This window comes from Trichoderma evansii (genome assembly GCF_050947405.1).
Source record: "Trichoderma evansii strain SZMC 28006 chromosome Unknown GGI43scaffold_21, whole genome shotgun sequence".
Classification (NCBI taxonomy): Eukaryota; Fungi; Ascomycota; class Sordariomycetes; order Hypocreales; family Hypocreaceae; genus Trichoderma; species Trichoderma evansii.
The window spans coordinates 364,524-380,381 of NW_028145185.1; the positions used below are offsets into that span (position 1 = coordinate 364,524).

General features: G+C 50.2%; 4 protein-coding genes across 4 annotated transcripts; 3 read left to right on the forward strand and 1 right to left on the reverse strand.

Moving 5' to 3' along the window:
- Window positions 1-2,334: 2,334 nt before the first annotated feature.
- On the forward strand, window positions 2,335-5,401 carry GGI43DRAFT_424952 (uncharacterized protein; the record flags this gene model as incomplete). Its single annotated transcript, XM_083208439.1, has 4 exons — window positions 2,335-2,404; window positions 2,485-2,860; window positions 2,940-5,119; window positions 5,178-5,401. 4 exons carry the CDS (start codon window positions 2,335-2,337, stop codon window positions 5,399-5,401), a joined length of 2,850 nt encoding a protein of 949 aa, XP_083057463.1.
- A 1,756-nt stretch (window positions 5,402-7,157) lies between these two features.
- Window positions 7,158-8,919, reverse strand: GGI43DRAFT_430070 (DUF3176 domain-containing protein; the record flags this gene model as incomplete). The annotated part of the gene is made up of 4 exons (XM_083209201.1): window positions 7,158-8,053; window positions 8,143-8,265; window positions 8,339-8,666; window positions 8,770-8,919. 4 exons carry the CDS (start codon window positions 8,917-8,919, stop codon window positions 7,158-7,160), a joined length of 1,497 nt encoding a protein of 498 aa, XP_083057464.1.
- Window positions 8,920-10,235: 1,316 nt separating this feature from the next.
- Window positions 10,236-12,236, forward strand: GGI43DRAFT_190939 (uncharacterized protein). The gene is made up of 2 exons (XM_083199945.1): window positions 10,236-11,359; window positions 11,434-12,236. The coding sequence occupies exons 1-2, from the start codon at window positions 10,668-10,670 to the stop codon at window positions 11,963-11,965; spliced, it is 1,224 nt and encodes a 407-aa protein (XP_083057465.1). The 5' UTR covers window positions 10,236-10,667; the 3' UTR covers window positions 11,966-12,236.
- An 852-nt stretch (window positions 12,237-13,088) lies between these two features.
- On the forward strand, window positions 13,089-15,403 carry GGI43DRAFT_190882 (WW domain-containing protein). The gene is made up of 3 exons (XM_083199944.1): window positions 13,089-13,892; window positions 13,983-14,324; window positions 14,414-15,403. Exons 1-3 carry the CDS (start codon window positions 13,578-13,580, stop codon window positions 15,365-15,367), a joined length of 1,611 nt encoding a protein of 536 aa, XP_083057466.1. The 5' UTR covers window positions 13,089-13,577; the 3' UTR covers window positions 15,368-15,403.
- Window positions 15,404-15,858: the final 455 nt, after the last annotated feature.

Consider the following 15,858-nt stretch of genomic DNA (forward strand, 5'->3'; position numbering starts at 1 on the left):
GCTGCATGATTTTCGCTGTATGACGCTCCAAGAGTTCCAGAAAGTTCGCCTGTCCGATCTCTTCCTCGGGCCGTGGCTATACAGCTGGGACTAGCACCAAAGGCTATAAGGAGTACTGCCAACTAATGATAGGGGTAGTATTAACGATATCAACGATATCAAGCGATGTGCTGCTCGGGACCGTCTTGTACATGCTCACGCGCCCCATCTAGGCAAGGTTTCAGACGAAGAGTAAGTGAGGTACCTCTGAGATACCCGCAGAAGCCAAAAAATACGGCCGCGCCACGCCGTGCTGCGCTGCAATGCATTGCTGGCACTGTGCCTGGCCCAGTAGAGATTCAATTGTGTGTAGTTGCAGCGCGCATGCCGAGCGCTGAATGCATGTATGTCCGGACATTGAACCGTTGAGGCGCAAAGTACCTGTACACGATGGCGCCGTCAGAGGCTCGGCGCCGCTCCCGCAGATCTCAGAATAGCCCCAAAAAGCCCCGGAAGGCTAGGCGTTTGGGTCGACACGGCGCAGTCCGCCATCCGTCGGCTGCGTACCGGTACGACGCGTTGTGTGCAGGGCGTGCTGCAGAGCCCAATGCGCAAGTGACAACAACGCAACTCGCTAGAGTGCAGCAGCAGCCCGCAGAATCTGAGCATCTGGATTTTCTAGAGCCGCACGATATTGGACGAACAAACACGCGGCACAGGGTGCTTCCAGCCAGGAACGCCCTTGGCCAGAGCTTACTAGTAGTACCAGCTCAAGGGACACGTGCTGGTATATACTGCGTACTGCCATCTGTTCCTGGTATCGACGCTACCAAATCCAACCCAAGCCCCACGAGACAACACCGAGAGACGCTGCCTTTGCCTCGATTGCGACGTACCATTACCCGTCCGTAAGGTAGGGGCAGTACCTCTGGTAAAGACATATACAGTTTGAAGATGTTGTCTGACACTGTATCGTATGCTTCAAAAGCCATATTATTGTCTGGAGTCCAAGTCCAGTCCTTAGTCGTGCAAACGTGCTGGTACCTAGGTGCTACTTCCCGCTAGCCTCCGGGGCAAGAAGCGGGCAGGGGTCGCAGTGGCTCTCGACACTGGCTACAGCGGTGCAGCGCATCAGTCTGGCACGTATCCATCCCACTATCCATCGTGGTACCTCCTCTCCCGCCATGTAGGTACGGGGTACTTCGCAAGGCAAAGCCTCGCCTCCACTCATAATAACCATCGCCTCGTCCTCCCTTTCACTTCGCTCTCACACTCTCGCTCTCTTTTTTTCGACTTTCTCTTCTCCCAGTCCCTTCTGCCCATTGCGAGGCAATCGTAGCAGCGGCGAGCTGGACGCCCAGGCGGAGATCTGATCCTCTTGTTCCTTTGGTTCTTGTTCATCCTTTCAGCTGCGATTCTTTCTTTCTCCCACTCTCCAGAACCCCCCCAGGTAAGCGTCCTTGGCCTCTCTTTTTCTCTTGCGCTTTTCCCCACACCCGAGCAGCGCCGCCTTTCGACCCTTTTTTTTCCCCTACTGTGACTCTCTCGCACACCACACCACTTCTTTATCTGCGGTATCTAGTCCGTACCATCTCGTCTTTTGTTTGTTTTCAGCTCTTTATCCGTGTCCCCTCCCACGGTTTCTTCTATTCACACCCTCTTGGTCTATCCGCCATTTCAGGCCCAAGAGCACTCTTTGCGCCTTGGCCTCTCGACCATCTACAATCGTTGTCTCTGCTCTGCGAGCGCCGCCAAAGACGATTCGCTAATGCTTCTTTTGTTGACTTAGGAGCGAGCGCTGGCCACTAGCAACCTCCCAAGCCTCCTCTCTTTCCCTCTTTCCTCGTTTCTTCTAACTCAGCTATAAGACCGCCGACTCTCTCGATTCGGTGGTTTGCTTGAGTGACACAAGCTCTCGTCATCGTCACCACGAGGTTCGTCTGGCCTGATCCTACCTTCAAACGCTTTCCCCTGGACACCGCTTCGTTCCGAGAGCCCATCGGCCAAATCTGGATGATTTGGCTGGTGGGATGACTTTCTTGCCTTCTTGCATTGACCCCATTGGTTATGCTGCTTCTATTTGCCCCTGCATTCCCATCTCGCCAATCTCTTGCGCCAAATGCCACGATTCGTCTTGCAGTTACCCATACGCATTTATACTAACACATGGTTATTTCAGACTTTAAGCTTTTAATAGAAGCAGTCCGAGTTACTCACGCAGCTTCCCCACGAAGGCCGACAAACGCGCGAGCTCGCTCACATCGACCTTTCCTCGTACGACCTGCATTTGAATTTGTGGCGGTTTGATAAGAAAGTTCTGGGAAGCTACGCCTACGGCGAAGAAAGTATAGCAGTATGCCGCCGGCATCTCAAAGAAAAGACCCTCAACAGGGCAATTCGGCCAAGGTGGATGGAAAGGCAAACGGTAAGCCATCAGTCTTCCCATTGCCTCGCCCTCCCTCCGCATAATCTTTATTCCTCAAGATTGCTAAATAATAGTCCTAGGCAATCGAACTGGGTTCAAGACCGACACTGCGATTTCGAATGGCCACTCCGGACCTCAGAGAACTCTGCAGGCATGGGTCCCTGATCCTGATGAGAAGTTTGTCGATGGTGGTCTGGAAAAGTCCTCCTCTTCCGGCCCCTGGGACCAGTTCGCCGAAAACGAGAAGCGCTTTGGTCTCAAATCCGACTATGACGAAAACATGTATACCACTGTAATCGACCGTAGCCATCCGAAGTACAAGGAGAGAATGGCAGCCGCAGAAAAGAAGGCTAGGGAAATTGAGCGCAGCGTAGCTCTTACTGCCCACGTAGCTGAAGAACGTGTCATGGACTACTCTGGCGGCAAAGGTCGCACTGACGACAATGAGGAGGACAAGTGAGTTGTGACTTGCGGCGTTTGCCTGTTTTATTTATGAACAATTGCGAAGCGACTTGTGTGCTAACTCATCACAAAGATACAGCGGTGTTCGTCGCCAGGATTTCCCCGCTCTCCCATCTGGACAAGGGGGTAAATATATGCCCCCGGCCAAACGCGCTCCAACTGCCCAAGCTACAGTTGCAGGCGCTCCTTTTGACCCGGCCATTATCTCTTCGCAGATTAAGACTGCCCCGAAGAAGCAGCCTGCTCAGGCCTCTGAGCAGCGAAAGACTATGGCATCTGATGTTGTCAAGAACGGGGCCTCCGCAAAGTCCGAGGTCCAAAAACCCGTGGAACAGCCATCTAACTCGAAGCCCGTAGAGAGCAAGACCCCTACTCCGGTTCCAACACCCGCCTCTGCTCCGGCCAAAGACACTAAAGCTCCTGAGGAGAAACCGGCAGAAAAGCCGGCGGCTTCCGCCAGGGCGGTTCCTACAGCCAATGCTCGTCCCGCAACTCAGCTACCGCAGAATGTTCCCAGCGCAACATCGACTGTTGAGCGTGATGTCTTGAACTCGTTCAAATCGTTTGCTTCTCAGCAACGCCTCAATGCTGAAAAGGCTAGAAGCAGCAAGGCAAAGGCGGATAAGGAAGTCAAATTGATAGAGCTGAAGAAATTCGCAAACACTTTCAAACTGTCAACACCGGTTCCTAAGGATTTAGTGTCCATCATTGCCAAGGATCCCGTCAAACAGAGAGAGATTCAGGCCAAAGCTATGAAGAACGCCGAGGAAATGGCCAAGGCCAAGACTGACGCCGCTCTTAAAAAGGATGTCACTCCATCCAAGGACACACCTCAGCCCAAACCTGCCGAACAGGCGCCGACATCTACGGCACCTGCCGCAGCCGAGACCAGGCCTCCTCGGGGAGCTCCTGTGCCCCAGGCCACCCCCCCTAACGGCGGACCTGGCCGCCATACAGGCCCTCGTCAGCAGTTCAATCAGCAACAGTATCACCAGCAAGGCTATAGGAATGGTCGTGTTGGCCCTCAGCATGTTTCTCAACCACACTCAAACGGTGGTGGTACGCTGGCGCAACGCATCCGCAACGTGGAGCAGCAAAAATTCTCACAGCCTCCCATGCCCCATCAGCATGCTGAAACCCGTGTTCCGCCTACTGGCCCTTCTAACAACATGGACTTCCCTCGGCGCCATAGCGGTCATCTCGGAGCGAAGCTGAATCCCAACAGCAACGAATTTAGGCCGAGTCCATTCGCCGCGTCTTTCAACCCCAACGGACATCCAAGCGCGACATCCAGCCCCCGGGTCTCTGTCAACCATGTCAATGATCCCGCTAATGCAGCGGCCCATCCTCAGGGGCAGCTCATCCGAAGAAAGACCAAGGCCATCGATGTCAACAAGTGCTACATCTTATCTCACATCAAGACCATTGCTCCGCCCCAGGGACCACAGGCCCGTAGCTGGGAGGACAATGGTGGCTTGCGCCCGGCCTACGATACCATTCCTACTTGGCGCCAGCTACAAGATGATGAAAAGAGCGACTCAACCATGCGCCTCACCTACAAGGAGTACTTTGAGCGACAGCCGTTTTCCGGTATGCCTACTCCAAACCCGGCTCATGTCGTGCCTCAAATGCCTCCTCATCAGCATCAGCTCCCGTTCCATCTCCAGCACGGTGCACAGCTTATGCCGCGCCAGTCTCCGCACATGCCTCCAATGCAGATGCACACTCCGCAACATGGGCCCGTGCCTCACCAACCGTATGGCAATGATGACCACAGGATGATGCACTCCAACTCTGCTCAGTCCTTTGCTTCGCCCCGCATGGGACAGCTGCCCGTGGCATACCCGCAAGTCAACCCAGGCGCACAGGTTCCGTATGGACAGCCGGTCTTCCTGGGTGCTGGTAACCCTCAGTTGGGTCAGTTTAGGAGCTTCTCTAACAACCCTCACTACGCACCGCAGCAGGGGCAGATGGGCGCACCGATGATGATGCAGCCGCAATTTATCCCAGGACCACAAGGAATGATGGCGGCCCCTCACCTGATGTACCCCGGTGCACACCATCCGCAGTTCATGCCGCCTACTGGACCACCACAGCCAGTACCAGCGGCAAATGGCTATCCCAGCCCGGGACGACCAGCGGCGCCCATGATGGTGCATCAGGGATCTCAGCAGGGGCATAACATGTACGGAATGAGCCCCAATATTCAATACAACCAGCCGGCGTACGGGCCGGCGCAAACCGGTGGACCAAGTCAGTGATGCCCCTTTATACTAGACTAGAGGTGATCTTCGGGGCTGACCTTTTGTAGTGTCTAATGCACGACCTTACAACGGACCTGGACCTCAGCATTACGCCGCCAACGTGCCACATCATTATAGCCCACAACCACCCAGTAACAGCGGTGGCAATTACAATAACAACAACAAGCATCACGTACCACAGAGTCACCCGCATCCCGGCCCGCAGGCCAATCGCACGGCTTCAACTTCTCCCCAGAACCAGGAATCTGAGGGATCCAATGAGGCAAAATAAAAAAACAGAAGACGCATCATTAGATCTGAAAAAAATGGGAAGAGGATAGTCATCCTGGGCGTTGCCTCTCTATTCGAGGGTTTTGGCTGTTATTCGCTCACCACGGCATTTTCTGGCTTTCCATCACAGCTCTGGATTACTTTGCGATATCTTATCTTGCAAAGGAACACAACATAAAATATTTCTCGAACAAACAGAAAAAAAAGGGAAGGGGAAGAAGATAAAGAAGCATATTGAACAGCTGTGATTGGCATTGTCATGAGCGTTTACAGTTTAAGTCTACATTTGGGATGACGGCTTTTGTGTCCAATTTGGGCAACAATACGGCCTCTAGGGGACGGTTCTCCAATTTGATTTGTGTCGGCGTACTAAGTAGCAAATCGAGCTCGCAAAGCTATGATACAAGCTCGGGTGACGCCAGCATGAGATTTGCGGAGAAACTAATGGCAAAGGCGGCAGTCGAAGAGCTCCAGTTAGAGCATTTGATGAGACAACCATTGCATTTTAAACGGCAAGATGGGCGGTATATCTATGAAGGTAGAAGGTAGGCCATGAGCTTGGACACTTGGTGCAGCAATATAGCACCAGCTTAGAGAGGCTAGGCGAAGCTGTAATGCTGCACGTTTGTCATATGGCATAGCAGGAAGGGATAAGGTGGGAAGGTGACAAAGAACGACGACAGCAGCAGCAGCGTCGCGGAAGGAGAGGGAGAAAGCGGCCGCATGGGCGGCGGGATGAGATAATGACTTGCCACGATGATGATGATTCGGAATGCGGATGAAGCTCCTTTTTGGCAATTGAATGAAGGCGGTGAGAAGTGGACTGCTATTCGATTTATCTGCTCACTGCTTCTAATAGAGGTGGTAGGCGATGCATCGAATGTGCAAAGAGCGTGAATGGAGAAGAAATGGAGGCTCAAGCGGGCGGATATACACTTTATGCCAAGAGTACTGCTAGCTTTACCCGGTAAATATTAAGTAAGGTAGAGTTAGATATAGGTGTTATCTGATACAGGGATGAGCTGAGCGATTAAATTGAAGAAAGTTATTAAACGAAGTGCAAACACTAGTGATTACGGCTGTATGAGTATACGGGTTAGGGGGGGTTCCGTGCCTATTGTTTGTGAGGGCCATTTATCCGTTTACTCACTGATGCATCCACTCGGCACTTATTGCTTGATTATGAGTATGGGCGCCAAGTTGCTGTGATGATTAGATCTACAAGATATCTAAACATCAGCAGCAAAAGATATACATATTAGTGCTAGGGCAAGTCATTGTTAGCCGTTCATCACTTCAAGCCCCTCCAGCTCATCGCAATCTCAGCCCCAAAGACTACATGTACTAAATAGCATCTATATTGATTGCTTATCACTAATGCGGCTCGATCCGTCTGGGAGAGTCTGAGAAGCTAAACTCGAGGAGAAGAAACATTAACAGAGTTCTTCGGCGGTTTCAAATTCTATGGCGGGTGACGTGGTGAGAGAGATCACAGATACCTGTGGACGCCATTTAATTCGAAAAGATACATTCCATGGCTATAGTAGCTTGCTAGACAGAGTTTACAATTATCTTCTCCATTAATAATAGATAAATGCTATCTTTTGACTCAAGTGAATATAAAAGTGTGTGTTGCGGTATCAGCTTTTGGCAGGGTAATCGAGTTAGTTGCCGGCAACAAAGAGGCACAGGAAACAACATTTAGCATGAAATATTATGATTATATACAGAGTTCTATCTATCTAACAAATTTATACCTATATTATTTTATGCTGTAATTGTACTTGGACTTTTTTAGCCTCGGCTTCGAGCTCATTAATATTTTTGCCTGTAGTTTGCAAAACCTCAAGCTGCTGCTCATTATGCTGACAAGCCAGTACAGCAAGCGTCGAAGACTTCCATAAAGGCACATTGCGACTCCGGCGGTTAGCAACAATGCTTAGAATGGTAAATACAATAGCAAGTGCTTCAATCATAACTGGGACAACAAAGTACCACCAGCGGATAGAAATAAAAGGCTCGCTCTGGAGTACCTCTCCAAGTGCCAATTGGCTATTGAGACCATACCGCAGATAGTTTGTCATGGATGTCGCCATTCCGTCAAACCGATCGCTAAGATTCACGTTACCAGTTAAAGCAGCGGCAACGCCGAGGCTTGAATTTATAAAATTCCCGTCAACAAATTCGTTAATGATTGAAGAGGACATCAGGAACGTGGTCAGCGTTTGGAGATTTGGATAGTCCACTTCAAGCGCAGGAATAGAGTTGTTATTCCATGTTATATTAGCGGTGACGAAGCGTGCGTAACTATCATCGCGTTGCATCGGGACGGCATACCAGGGATTCCCCGGACCAAAATCAACCTCTTGCCTTGTAAAAGAAAAATCACTGCCATTGGCCTCAGCATCTGTATATTGATAGGCCGTGAGATAGAGAGAGCATTCTGTAATGTTGAGGTTCTGGTTTGCATAACTTCTGTCCGGGGTCGATCTATAAATTCCAAATCGCGCGAGTTCGGGTAAGTCATAAGGCCTAGAATCGCCAATCAGCGAGGTTGTGTTCATGTAGTACTCTGTCGCAAAATTGTTTTGATAGTAGCGAGTTCCGAGCATGACTCCGCCCGGTGTTGTCATGGTGCATTGCTCCGTGGTCTCTGGATATTTGGTCCAACCTGTGGTCCCGCTGATGCAGTTTTGCGTTTGCATTGTTTGTTGGGTAACATTTCTGCACTCGGCCTTGAACCCAAGTGATGTATATGATTTGGGCCAGCGACATGCTCCAGGGCAGTTGAAGGCTCTGTAGTATTAACGCCATACAGACCCTGGAAGATGGCGCTCTGCATACCAGCATCCTGGGGGTAGCTCCCTACGTGTAATCAGAGGCCTGTCAGCTATATTTGTTGTATGGCACCTAAGGTGGTTGTGACAGTCATGCTTACCGACGCTGTCGACCGTGCTGCCGACGGCTGTGAGTAATGCCGTCCGACTATAGTTATATGCATATCCAAAGGTGGCATTATCAGAGGCAGGGGAGATGACGTCTCGCTGCTCAATCAGGACCACCTGTTGTGCGAATGGCGAGAAGAAAAGTCGCAAAATCATAAGCACTGCTCCAACAGTAGCTAGATTCCACTTAACAGTGGTGAGCAGCAGAAGAGACCCCCAAACATCGCGACTGGCTTTATTAAAGATTTCAAAGTCAGCAAGCCTACAAGGCTTACTCTTAAAGTAAAGCCATTTAGCCTGTCCAATAAATGTGCTGACTCCCTGTATCAGTGCTATAGTATATGCAGTTGTCAGGATTGAGATTATTGCCGTTCCAAGCAGAGAGAGGCTTATTATCCATAAGCCAGAAAATGGTCGCAATTACAATAACAAGGCCCAGAGCCGCAATTGAACTTAGGGTTTCTAAAAGCCATTCGCTAGGAGAGTACACTGCGTTGCGCTTATAATCGGAGGTAGCTGAAGTTTGTGACTCATGGTCTGGGCGAGTTTTATGGTTATTATTGGCCCTTGCCATACTGGCAGTTTGCTGTTATAAGTTGCTGTTATAAGTCTGTTGTGAGAAGTTTGCCTTTGGGTGGCGGCTTAATCGTGGGAGACATGATTGATATAAATGTTAAATAACGCAATGAGATATGGGAGTTTGTTGATTGTTGGTTCTGTACACGGCTATATGCTATAATTGATATAAAAGGATGAATTTGTTGTTGGTTCTAACTTACAGTTACTGATTGTAGGACGAGGAATACATATGCAGAGCCGAGTTGTCGTGCTCTGAAAGCGGTCTTGAGGCTGCCATAATTGCAGGGGATGCGGCGCTTATTGGATCTGGGCACTCTATCGCTAATAACGTTCCACTAGGCCCTCAAACGCAGACATGAGCCAGGCGAGGATCAGCCAGTACATGAAGCAATAACAGCTGACTGAAGCTTTTGTCTCTCGGCTCACTTGGCATCATCTCGGAAGTCACCTTTCGTGCCATCCCGGCGTTATATATCTTATAATTTTCTATATTTCCGTCAAATTTTTTTTACTTCCTTGCCCAAATACTAACACGGCGGCTACTTAGCTCCATAGATAAGTAATAGAGTTCTTCCTGAAACGTGTTTCGTGACAGGGGTTGAGTGGAGGGCGCGATTGGCGATTAGCCGCCCGTTTGCGCGGCTACATGCAACAAGGTAGTATCAGAACCAATGGATAAATTACGTTAGGCGTAGCCACTTGCAGATTCACTCCTTAAAGATTTTCGCCCTGCTTCCTTCTTTTCTGTGTGTGGTTCTCGCTTCTTCTGACACAAGCTATTCAGTATGCTAAGACGCTTGTGTAGGACGTGGAGGATAGACCAGCCAATCCTTGTTGCTCTGATGCATGCATGGTGATGTGGCACATGAGTAAATACATGTACGCATAAACACCAAGAAGTGATGACTGCAAATCAACGAAATTTTGGATAGAAGGAATGGCGAATGTTGATTCACCGCTTGCTAGCTGGTTTGAAAGGAGATCGATGGGGCTTGTTTCTTTTTGCTATTGGGCTTTGAACGCAAACAGATGTCCCATTGTGTAGTGTACGACGGTGTATAAAGAGAGATGTGGTTGCCTCCTCGGTGATTGTTCGTAGGATATCATAGATTTCTTTTACCAAAGTTAGGATTGTTGAGTTTGGTCAATCTCTATTTTTCTTTTCTCGCTTTTTTTTTTTTTTTTTAGTTCTCATCTTATTTCCTGTGGCCTTGCTTCTCAAGTTCAGCTCTGTCTCACTATCGGATTCACAAAAGTGAATCCCACTTCTCGACTATTGTTCTATTACGACTTGCGATTAAATACTCCATTCACGGGTTTATCTTTTCTCTATCAACTTCTTCTATTTATCCTCAATCTCTTCCTCTTCCTCTTCTTCTATCTTTTCATCTTCATTGCTCAAGTTGGATTATCATCTTGATTCGAGCTGGACTTGAATCTGCATACATACCTTCTCGCATATACACATACCTCTCTGCACCAAGAAAGAATCATTCTTTTGCAAACAGAACAGACCGTCGACAGCTGCCAGGTGCCTGCTGCCACAAGCCCTCGCCCTCATTCACTCATTCAAAGCACAAAACCAGGTGTCTCACACAAACTTCTATTCTCTTCACTTATTCTTTGTTCAAGTAAACATTCGTTTAACAAAGACAAGTTTGAAAGTCACAAACCTCTTTTGCTATTCACCCAACATCGCAATTTTGCTTTTGCTCAACAGATCAATCGCTGCTATCAACCATCATGAGATTCTTCAATGCTGTTGCCGCCGTTGTTCTCGGATTGGCTGCAGTTGCAAACGGGCATATGGAGATGAGCTACCCACCTCCTTTCCGCTCAAAACTCAACGCCAACTACAAGGATCCCAACATTGACTATTCCATGACTTCTCCCCTTGCCGATTCTGGAAATAACTATCCTTGCAAGGGCTATCAGACAGATCTCGGCACTGAATCGGGCAAGTCGGTCGCTACTTGGGCCCCTGGTGGATCCTACAACTTCACCATCGACGGTGGAGCCAACCATGCAGGCGGAAGCTGCCAAGCATCGCTCTCCTATGACAAAGGCCAAACCTTCAAAGTCATCCATTCGTACATTGGCGAATGTCCTCCGGCGGGAGTCTCGTCTTGGGACTTCACGGTGCCTGCCGACGCCCCCGCTGGCGAAGCCCTGTTTGCTTGGACCTGGTTCAACAATGTAGGCAACCGTGAGATGTACATGAATTGCGCGGCCGTCACTATCGGAGCTGGCAAGAAACGCGCGGCTTCTGTGCCTTTTGCTAGTCGTCCCGACATCTTCGTCGCCAACGTCGGCCCCAAAGGCAATGGCGTCCTCACAGTTGAGGGCAAGGACGTCGAGTTTCCGCAGCCTGGCAACGAGGTTGATCGCAAGGGCCAGAATACCGCACCTCCTGCTGGCAGTTCGTCGGGCAGCTCGTATGTAAAATTTCCAACATCTTCTCTCATCTTCACAATCGATAGTTGCATGCTAACAAAGTAACCAATGATAGAGTAGCTTCTCAGCCTGCCGCAACGTCGGCCCCGGCTCCAGCCCTGGCTCCCACTTCTGCTTCCCAAGCCCCGGGTGGTGTTTTCGTCACTGCGCCCCCGGCAAAACCAACAGCTCCCGCCGGCGCCACCAGCTCCAGCAAACCTTCGGTTGCAACCTCAGTGTCGGCCTCTTCGGCGGCCCCTGTGTCTCAGCCTCAGCCTCAGCCTACCACTGGCAGCGGCAATTCCAGTCCTTCCAGTCCCTCAAGCGCTTCAAGCCCTTCCACCAGCCCCGTCCCTGCAAATTCCTCGACGGCTACAGGATCTAAGTGCTCTACAGAGGGCCAGTGGAACTGTCTATCTGACGGAAAGTCATTCCAGCGATGCGCTGCCGGATTCTGGTCTGTCTCTATGCCTGTGGCTGCCGGAACTTCATGTAAGCCCGGACTGGGTGACTCCCTTGTGATGGTCAAGAAGCGAAGCAGCTCAGGCTTTGCCCCAAGACGCCGTTTCATCTATGAACAAAATCGTGGAAAGCGTGTGTCTTCTTAGATGGGTTTCTTATCAGATGGGTTGAGAAAATACTACACTGGGCCAAACAACTTGTTCGCTCGCTCGCTCTTTTATTTTGTTATTTTCACAGCGGTTGCTGGCAGCCATTGGAAAAGAACTTCGATTTTTTATACTTATTTTTGTCTCTTCTTTCCTTACATAGGGTCAAAGAGGAAATGGTTCTTAACAATACGGTGGGCGGAATACACGACTTGATGAACTACGATACCTACTAGATATTAACGTTTGAGTACTTGAGGATAAAATAAAGGCTCACTTTGATTTTTAAACATTTTGATGAAATACTATTTTCTCTGTGAAGCTACACGCTGTGATTGTATAAAAGAGTCAAACTCCGTAAATTAGCCATCAAAGCCACTTGCTGATGAATCCGTGAGGCCGCCAGCGGAAACATCACGTGAGCGGTAACCTGGTATCACTTAGAGAACGCGGGTAATAATAGACAACCTGGAAGATAACAAGCACAGAAGAAAATGAGAGGCAAGGAGAAAAAAGACACCAATTCGAGTGCCGCAGGCCCGCTGCGCCACCCAAGCCAAGCTGAAGGAGCCGCGTTGATGATTCCCAGTGGGTGAAGGTTTTGGGGGCTATGCTTAAATGTGCCTTGTTCATGAGTTCATGCTTTTCAAGACGGTAGAAGTTGGCGTCTAAAACTCATTGGTGTCGGAAGAGGTTCCGAGTACTTGTACTTGGGGCTCAGGGTTTGGTCATTGGGCAGCAGTGGTATCCGCTACCAGGCTGAGGAATTCTTCCATCCCCATTGCATTGCCCTACTAAGGTAGGCGTCTAAACCACTACCGTCTTGATATCGCTGCTTTCACTGCTTTAGTCATTACTCTCACAGCTTGCGTGCTCAGATATTCCTCCTACTTACACCATGTACTGCGTATGTTTTCTGAAAGGCAGCCTAAATTTCTTTATAGTTCTATCGTCATCAGCATCCATGTCCCTGATTACCTGGCGGTAGCTTATTTGCCGTATCTACCTAGTACGCAGTAATATTGGGCACATAAAGTACTACGCTGAATATACGGAGAATACCGACACCAGGATAAATGCTCGCCTTCCGTGACTCATTGGGCTCTAATCTCTCCAAGACACAAAGCAAGTCTCCATTCGAGTCCATTTATTTATCCCCGGCCTTGTTGATAAATCTATAGCTGGCCCCAGTCAGGCCAAATAGGCGCTCATCGAACCCCACCTGTCGATTTTGTGCTTGTCTTTAAAGGCCTGGGACTAACTCTTTGTAGCTGACTTAGCAGCCTCTCTGGGTGACAATCGCAAACTTGCCATCCATCTTCGTTCCCTCCCTCCCTCTCCTCCTCTCTTCTTCTAGTCTCGCCGCCCCTCTCTTTTTTTCTCGCTCCTCTTCCTCCTCTTCACTTCTTTGCTCTCATCTTTATTTTGTGCTTTTTGCTTCGTTTTTATTTTCCCTTTTCCAAGGGGGGCCCTTGCTTCTTGCAAGCCTAACACCGATCGTCTCCCCTCCCCCGCGAACGGCTCTCCAGACCGCAGGCCACTTCTCGAACCACCCACACCTTGACGATATAATCGAGGCGGGAAAAACTTTCCTCGCTCAGCGAACCGAAATATGGCGGGTACTTCAACTCCAGGCGCTGAGGGCCCTACCTTTGCGCCCCCAAGCCTGCCCGCTGGTTGGATAGCGCAGTGGGATGGTTCCAGCAAAAAGTACTACTACGTCCAACTGGCCACTGGTGTTTCTCAGTGGGATGTTCCCACCGATCCTGTCCAGACAGGCACTCCGGTTCCTGGCGCAGAGCATCCTTACGGCTCACCAGCGCCTCAGGTCATCACACATCCGGACGGCTCGCAGACTATAAAGCACGCGGATGGAACTATGGAGCCCATCATGCCTGATGGCCCCGCTGGCGAGCGTGGACTTGGGGTAAGCAGAAGCCTTTGGCAGGCCGCTTTCTAGTAAAGCTAGAGGATTTGAGATCGTACATGCTGACGCCTGTTTTCAATTGTGTTTCAGTCTTTGGCCTTGAACGTACTCACGGGCGGCAAAGGTTCGGGCCACGGGAGCAGTGGTGGCAGCAGTGGTAATCCACTGGGCGGCCTGGCTGCTCAGTTCCTCGGTGGTGGCTCTCATGGGAGCAGCGGAGGACATTCTGGTAGCGGTGGTGGTAAAGATTCCATTGCCGGAAAACTGGTTGGACAGCTGGCGTCGAACTTGTTCTCGCCTTCTGACAAACCTTCACAGTCGCAAAACTACCACCAAGGTCAAGGTAGCTCAACGGGCAGCGGATCGCAGCATTCAAGCGGTCTGGCTGGTGTGGTAGGTGGTTTATTTAGCGGAGGCAAACCAGGTCACAGTGTAAGTCAATCATTACGTTCCTTAGCATGCTAGACATGTGGCTACGGTGGTGGTAGAAATGCTGACTAGAGATGATTTACGACATGCAGCAGCAGAACTCGAGCTTTGGATACTCGAATTCAGGATCGAGCGGTAACACATACTCTGGCTCAGCACCAACTTACAATCCTCCGGGGTCTACTCATGGATCTAGCCACGCAGCAACGTCCTCGACATCGCACACGGGCTCTCATCAGAGTCCTCCTTCAGGCAACAACAACTCGTACCCTCCACCTCCTCCTGGAGGACCACCTGGTGGGCAAAATTATGGGCAGCAGTCATACGGTGGTAACCAATCCTACTCCCATAATCAGCCTCCCAGTCCATACGGCGGATCGCACGACCAGCACTCAACACAGCATGGAGGCAGCGGCTATACACCGCAGCAGCCAACTTATGGCTCGCCTTCTCACCAGCAGGGCTACGGTGCTCCCTCACCTGGTGGACAGCATGGTGGACAGCCCGGTGGACATCAACCCAACTATGGAGCTCCACAAGGACAACACCAGCCAGGCTATGGAGCCCCTCCCGGAGGACAACATCAACAGAACTACGGCGGCACAACGCCGGGTGGCCATCCACCATACCAGCCGCAAGGTCAACAGCCACCACAATTCCCCCCTCCTCCAGGACAACAGCAGCAACAATATCCTCCACCCCCTGGACAGCAACAGCAACAACACCAGCAGTATCCTCCGCCTCCCGGACAGCAACAGCAGTATCCTCCTCCTCCATCCGGACAACACCAGCAATACCCTCCTCCATCTGGACAACACCAGCAATACCCTCCTCCACCTGGTGGAGCTCCGCAGCAGTACCCACCCACCCCCGGCAGCGGTGGTTACAACCCGTCATATGGTACTCCAAGTGGTCAGCAGCCGTATGGCCAGCAACCTTACCAGCCAGGTGCTTCTCATCAATCAGGTGCTCCTCACCAATCTGGCGCTCCTCCTGTGCCCCATGGTAGCCACCCAAGCCAGGGAGGCTACGGCAGTGGTTACTAAGAAGCCCCTTGCGTTTGTTCTCGCAATGAGAAAAGGCATACATCTTTGAGCCGACCCATTGACTGTGTTTTTCAAACAAGAATGGATATTTCCCGTGATTGACTAGCGTCTTTTGTTGGCCAACAGAAAGTTAGATCCATAATTTCCCGTACTCGTGTGGTGATGTGATGGGAGAAGCGATGGACTTGAAAAGTAACACATGGTACGGGCATAATTAGTAGTAGAATCTTGATAGCATCTGTGTAGATAGGGGGGCATATTCGGTGCTTGTTTTCTATATTCATTTTTTTCCCTCGCGTTGGCAAACGATATATAGGAGAGATCATGTTGTGATGTGTTTAAAGCGAGCATGTCGACTAAGTGACAGTGGAATTGAGTAACAAATTGTTGCCGAGGATTCGGAGACTGATGAGAGACAATATCAAAGTTTATGTGTACTATTATGCAGGGAAAGCAGCTTTAATCATCATTATCATTATTATTATTATTAT

Coding starts and splice junctions, on each gene's coding strand:
- GGI43DRAFT_190882 (XM_083199944.1), top strand. CDS start 13,578: ATGGCGGGTACTTCAACTCCAGGCGCTGAGGGCCCTACCTTTGCGCCC. Junction 13,893..13,982: donor CTGGCGAGCGTGGACTTGGG/GTAAGCAGAAGC, acceptor ATTGTGTTTCAG/TCTTTGGCCTTGAACGTACT. Junction 14,325..14,413: donor GAGGCAAACCAGGTCACAGT/GTAAGTCAATCA, acceptor TACGACATGCAG/CAGCAGAACTCGAGCTTTGG.
- GGI43DRAFT_190939 (XM_083199945.1), top strand. CDS start 10,668: ATGAGATTCTTCAATGCTGTTGCCGCCGTTGTTCTCGGATTGGCTGCA. Junction 11,360..11,433: donor GGCAGTTCGTCGGGCAGCTC/GTATGTAAAATT, acceptor AACCAATGATAG/AGTAGCTTCTCAGCCTGCCG.